Source organism: Gossypium hirsutum, chromosome D04 (genome assembly GCF_007990345.1).
Source record: "Gossypium hirsutum isolate 1008001.06 chromosome D04, Gossypium_hirsutum_v2.1, whole genome shotgun sequence".
Taxonomy (NCBI): Eukaryota; Viridiplantae; Streptophyta; class Magnoliopsida; order Malvales; family Malvaceae; genus Gossypium; species Gossypium hirsutum.
In genome coordinates, this window is record NC_053440.1 from 52,578,584 (window position 1) to 52,585,136 (window position 6,553).

At 39.9% G+C, this 6,553-nt stretch overlaps 2 protein-coding genes across 2 annotated transcripts; both read left to right on the plus strand.

The window, feature by feature from the left end:
* Positions 1-663: 663 nt before the first annotated feature.
* LOC121203307 (tricyclene synthase TPS4, chloroplastic-like) lies at positions 664-4,645 on the plus strand. The gene is made up of 4 exons (XM_041091438.1): positions 664-747; positions 3,343-3,610; positions 3,905-4,283; positions 4,375-4,645. Exons 1-4 carry the CDS (start codon positions 664-666, stop codon positions 4,643-4,645), a joined length of 1,002 nt encoding a protein of 333 aa, XP_040947372.1.
* A 33-nt stretch (positions 4,646-4,678) lies between these two features.
* Positions 4,679-5,593, plus strand: LOC107898091 (probable terpene synthase 12). The gene is made up of 3 exons (XM_041090848.1): positions 4,679-4,811; positions 4,902-5,150; positions 5,243-5,593. Exons 1-3 carry the CDS (start codon positions 4,710-4,712, stop codon positions 5,354-5,356), a joined length of 465 nt encoding a protein of 154 aa, XP_040946782.1. The 5' UTR covers positions 4,679-4,709; the 3' UTR covers positions 5,357-5,593.
* Positions 5,594-6,553: the final 960 nt, after the last annotated feature.

Below are 6,553 nucleotides of genomic sequence, written 5' to 3' on the forward strand. Positions count from 1 at the left end.
TGTCCACTGGTTCTGAGCAGCAACTGCAATCAGCAATCTGATTGTATCGAGTCTGGCTACTGGAGCAAATGTTTCCATGTAGTCCAGACCATACCTTTGACTGAAGCCCTTTACAACTAGTCTGGCCTTTAACTTGTTTAAACTTCCATCCGCATTGTGCTTCACTCGATAGACCCATTTTACACCGATAGTCTTTCTGTTGGCAGGCTTTTCAACCAATTCCCATGTCTGATTCTTTACAATCATGTTGATTTCATCAACCATAGCTTGTTTCCAACCTTCATCTGCCTCAGCCTCTTCAAAACTGTTAGGTTCTGCTATTGCAACCTGTGCCCTTTCATAAATATCTTCTAGGAGCCTTGTGCCTCTCACAGGCACATCATCAACATCCATTTCAGGTCCTAGCTGCTCAAGTTCAGCTTGATTAGGCACTAGGTCTTCTGAAACTGCTTCTGGCTCATTTTTCTCCCAATTCCAGCAGGCTTTTTCATCAAAGATGACATCTCTGCTCACCTTGACTTTGTTTGTCAAGGGATCCAAAATCCTGTAGCCCTTCTTGACTGAGCTGTAGCCTACTAGAACACCTGGTTGAGCCCTTTTAGAGAGTTTGTCTCTCTTTGCTGCTGGTATTTGTGCATAGCACAGGCAACCAAACACCTTCAGATGTGCCAGGGAAGGCTTGAAACTGAACCAAGCCTCGAAGGGTGTCTCGGATGCAAGAGCTTTGGTAGGAAGCCTGTTCTGAAGGTAAACAGCAGTGTTTACTGCCTCAGCCCACATGGTCTTGGGCAGTTTCTTTTCAAACAGGAGACATCTGGCCATATCCATCAGACTTCTATTCTTCCTTTCAGCTACCCCATTCTGCTGAGGTGTGTAGACATTTGTAAGCTGATGTTTGATACCAGCATCATTGCAAATGGCTTGAAACTGAGCTGAAGTGTACTCAGTGCCATTGTCAGTCCTTATCGATTTCAGCTTGCAACCTGTTTCTGTTTCTACAGCATTTTTAAACTTCACAAACACTTGAGCTACCTCGGACTTGTGTTTTAAAAAGAAAATCCAGCAAAACCTTGTAAGATCATCAATAAAGAGGATGAAATACCTGTTTTTGCTGAGTGATTCAGTCCTCATCGGGCCACATACATCAGAGTGCACCAGCTGCAGTATTTCAGTAGCTCTCCAAGCTGAATTTGTAGGAAATGGCAGTCTTGCCTGTTTCCCCATTTGGCAAACTTCACACACATCATCATGCTCCACTGAGCTGATGAAGTTCTCTGCCAAGCCCTCTTTGGCCAATCGAGCCATTGATCTGAAGTTGGCATGTCCAAGCCTTTGATGCCAAAGCTTGGAGTCTTCAACAGAGGCTGTGTATGCTGAGTTTGAGTCATTTGCCCAGTGAACCTCAAAGCATTTATCAGTCATTGTGACTGTCATAAGGCTTGATCCACTTGGATCAGTAATGTGGCATTGTTTATCCTTGAACACAACAGAATAACCTTTCTCGAGCAGTTGAGCTATGCTGAGAAGGTTTCTGTCAATCTGTGGTACCAACAGCACATTTGGAATGATCTTGTTGCCTGTGGGAGTACATATCAGCACTTCTCCTCTTCCTTCAGCCCTTATAAACTGACCATTTCCAACCTTGACCTTGGTTTTATAACTTCTGTCCAAGGTTTTAAACAAGGAGGCATCTGGTGACATGTGGTTAGTGCAACCACTGTCCAGCAACCAGCCTTTAGAGCATTTCTTCTCAGAAGCTACACAGGAAACAGCAAAGACCTGTTCTTCTTGGTCACTACTGTCCTCAGCTACTCGAGCTTCAACCTTTGACTGCTGAAATTGATTCTGCCTTGGCTTACTTCTGTTTTTGCAGACCCTTTCAACATGGCCCTTCTTCTTGCAGTGTTGGCATACTGCATCTGGCCTAAACCAGCATCTGTCTTCTGGATGGCCAGGCTTCTTGCAATGTCTGCAGGGCTGGTCATTGCTTCTTGCAGCATCAGGCTTAGGCCTGTTTTTCCAAGGCTTTTTGCCTCTTTGAGCATTAGTGCTCGAGGTTTCTCTAGCCTTGGCTTGAAATGCACCTTCTTGGTGATCTTCAGCTCTGCTAGCTCTCCTTTGTTCCTGAGCATAGAAGGTGTTGATTAGCTCAGTCAAAGAGATGCTAGCAAGGTCTCTTGAGTCCTCTAGGGAGGATATCTTGGCCTCATATCTCTCAGGCAAAGTGGAGAGGACTTTCTCCACAATTCTTGCCTCATCAAAGTGCTCACCTAGGAGCCTTATGCTGTTAACCACTGCCATAATTCTATCTGAGTACTGCTTCACTGTTTCTTCTTCCTTCATCTTCAAATTCTCGAAATCCCTTCTCAAGTTTAACAGCTGCTGTTGCCTTGTTCTCTCAGTGCCTTGAAACTCCTCCTTAAGCTTATCCCAGGCCTGTTTTGGAGTCTCACAGGCCATGATTCTGGTGAAGATGACATCTGACACACAGTTCTGGATGCAGGACATGGCTTTGTGCCTTTTGGCCCTTTCATCAACATGTTGCCTAATCTGAGCTACTGTGGGATTAGCCCTCAGTGGTGCTGGCTCAGTATCTGTGTTGACAACTTCCCACAGATCGAAGGCCTGTAGGTAAGTCTTCATCTTGACCAGCCATATGTGAAAGCCTTCTCCATTGAAGACTGGTGGGGCTGCTGGTGAAAATCCTGAAGAAGCCATCAAGTTCCTTGTTTTAAAGCAACAGGTCCACTAAGACAAGAGCTCTCGATACCAATTGTTGGTGCAAGAGGCAGCAACAAGCTGTTTCTAGTCTTGCTTGAGTAGTAAGCCTCGAGCCTTGGTGAAGAAGCAAACTCGGAAGCAGAAAACAGAAAGATGAAACTAGCAAGTGAAAAACAGAAAAGAGAGAAGAAGATTGAATGAAAAATGAGCTGATATCTTTCATTAACTAAATCAACAAGGCATTAAGCCATTACATATATCAGTCAACAAGTAAAATAAACAAGTAATCACCTAATAACATACCTAACACCACTAAACTGCCTAGTAACTTGGTAAACTTGATTGAAAAACAAAAAACTTCTACCTAAACTTGTCATTCAGCACCTAATTACATCAAAATGCAGCTACCAACTAAGTTTGATCCTAACTAAATACAAAACATTCAATTAAGGAAACTAAATGGATAGCTTCAGCTTGCTGCACCAATTTTGCTGTTGAAGCACGTTCCTTGCATGGCCACCTTTTCTACTACATGGGAGCTGACTTCAACAACCTCCCTTACACTTTGTGATCATCAATTCCCTTCTTTGTTTGCTTAATTATTTGGTGCTGAATTCGCAGGATATCATATACAAAGAGAGAGCAGCGAAGTTAGAACAGGAACTGAGGTTTGTTCTTCATGATGAAAACGCAGAGCCAGTGAACTTGCTAGAACTGATTGATGACATCCAACGGCTGGGGTTAGGTCATCATTTTGAGATTGATATCAATCGAGCCCTTGAGAATTTTGTGTCTTCAGATGACTATAGTGTCGCAACAAAGTATAGTCTGCATGCAACGGCTCTAAGATTCAGACTCCTCAGGCAACACGGCTATGTGGTTTCTCAAGGTAAGACCTGTTGTTGACATTTTTAGATTCCTTAAAGCTTGAAGAAAAGAATTTTTAAGTTTATTAAAAGTTGGTAAAAAAAATTTTTTGACCCTTTAAAAGTTTCAAAAAAAAAATTAACCCCTTAAAAATTAAAAAACAATATTTTGGACCCTTTTGACCGTGGGCCCTAGATGACCCCACCTGTAGATGACCCCAGGGCCGGGCCTGCTCAAGATAAGCTTTTTGCAACTTATTATATAATATATTTGGCAAAAAAAAAGACAAGTATTTGATAATATTGTGTGAATGCAGATGTGTTTAAAGCTTTCAAGGACCATAAGGGAAATTTCAAGGAATGCCTTTACAAGGATGTCAAAGGAATGTTGAGTTTGTATGAAGCTTCACGTCTTGCCTTCGAAGGAGAGTACGTAATGGATGAAGCCTTCTTATTTACACGAATACATCTCATGGATTTACAGGGTGTTAGTAATCTGGAAGAAGGTTTATTAGAACAGGTGATCCACGCATTGGAGCTCCCACTGCATCGAAGAATGGTCAGGCTAGAAGCTCGATGGTACATCGAAGCTTACAGCAAAAGTGCAGCTAGAAAACCAAACCTACTTGAATTGGCCAAACTGGATTTTAACATGGTGCAGTCAACGCTTCAAGAAGATCTTAAAGAGATGACAAGGTAAGACGATTGATTAAGAACATAAGCTTTTCAAAGCATTTTTCTTTTATCACTTGCAACTCTGACAACATCGCTTTCACTTGTTGATTAGATGGTGGACTGGTACGGAGCTATCGAGCAAGTTGAATTTCGCAAGGGATAGGCTCATGGAATGCTTCTTTTGGTCTATTGGAATGGTCTCTGAACCTCAATTCAGGAATTGGCGAAAAAGTTATACCAAAGTGGCTTTTTTCGCTACTATAATCGATGATGTTTACGATCTTTATGGCACTTTAGATGAATTAGAGTTGTTCGCTGAAGCTGTTGAAAGGTTTGAATTTTTTTTATTAGAAATACACAAAACTCTTTTTATTCAGTACTAATAACATTTTTAATATCTTGAATTTCAGATGGGATTTATTTGCCGTAAAAGATCTTCCCAAGCGTATGGAGCTATGCTTTCTTGCTCTGTACAACTCTGTAAATGAGATGGCTTATGAAACTCTTAGAGACCATGGAGAAAACATCATTCCATACTTAACCAAAGCTGTGTGGCAAAGAATCCATATTTAAATTACGATTGCAAACACATTAAAATCGCTATCTAAATGTGTAATTTTTATTTTTATGTTTTCTCAGTGGGCAGATCTATGCAAAGCATACTTGAAAGAAGCAGAGTGGGCACGTAGTAAACATGTTCCAACATTCCAAGACTATCTTGAAACTGCATGGGTGTCTTCGTCTGGACATATTTTTCTAGTCTATGCCTATTTTTTACAGAGTTCAAACATCACTAGTGAAGCACTTGACAGCTTGGAACGGTACCATGACATCCTTCGTTGGCCATCTACTATTTTCCGACTTTGTAATGATTTGGTTACTTCGAAGGTATATATTGATTATCACCATTATTACATCTTGGTAGAATTTCATTTGGTAACTTCTAGTTCATGAAATATATATATATTTGGGTAATATAGGTTGAGTTGGAAAGAGGTGAAAGTGCAAACTCGATAATATGCTACATGAAGGAAGTTGGTTGCTCGGAGGCAATGGCTCGCCAACATATAAGTGATTTGATCGATAATTATTGAATGAAAATGAACAAATGCCGAATTGAAGGTTCTCCATTTGCGAAACATTTGGTAGAAACAGCTACTAATTTGGCTCGGATTTCCACATGCATATACCAGCATGGAGATGCACATGGATGTCCAGATAATCTATCTATCGAATACAATCGTTGATTGTTGATCCTGTTTCTATAAATTAGAAAGTAATTTCATCGATGTACATTTGAGATTTTATATCCATAAGGTATAGTGTGATGATTGTTCACCTCATCTCTTAATCATGTGGTTAGATGTTCTATCTCCGTTCATGGGAATGGAGAATGTTTCATAGCCAACTGTTTATCTCTTTAGAGAACATCCACGACGAGAAAATTAATCACTGCTATAGATACCTTGATTCTGAGAATTTCTTATTCACATTGTTTGGCCTTATAAACTAATATTTGTTCAAATGTATCAAATTGCTTAATTTTGTGAGGTATAAAATTTATTATAATCCAAACCTTAATAATCCTACGCCTTTTTCTTTTAATTAAAAAAACTGGATATTGGTTGCACACTTACAAAAATTATACAAATTAGGGATAAATTATATTGTTAGTTACTAAAGTATTAGAATATTTCTATCTTGGTTACCCAATTACAAAAATTATTGAAGGTGATACTCAAATTTTCATAAATCAATCAAGTGTTCAACACTTCATGCATAACATACTTATGAATAAAATCTAGATAATCAAAATCAAAATAAACAGTTGAGTATAAACGAGACCCCGGTGAAGTCTAGATGCACATATTGAAATTGTAAATACTGAAAAGCTCTCTGAAATGTACAAGCCTCAACTAAAAATTGACCACCATGGAAAGATCTCTCTAATTAGAGACAATGGCACAAGCATCTTCCTCAATGGTGCCATTGGAGTTAGAAAATTTTAGTGCCAAAACTAAGGCACTAACCTCTACCATATCTAGAACAAGTGCATCATGCACATTATGTGCATATCCATCTACTACGAAGCCATCACAGTCGAACACTATAACACCTACACAACCAACTTTGTCCTCGAGCTTGCAATCAACATCAACGTTAAGTTTGATAGCATGTCCACTGGGTGGTTGCCGAGCTATCACCTTAGGTCGAGGGAGAATGATAGGAGGTCATTGGAGTGCAATAGAAGGTGGAGTACCTGATGCTTCATAAAAAAAAGTATAACTTTT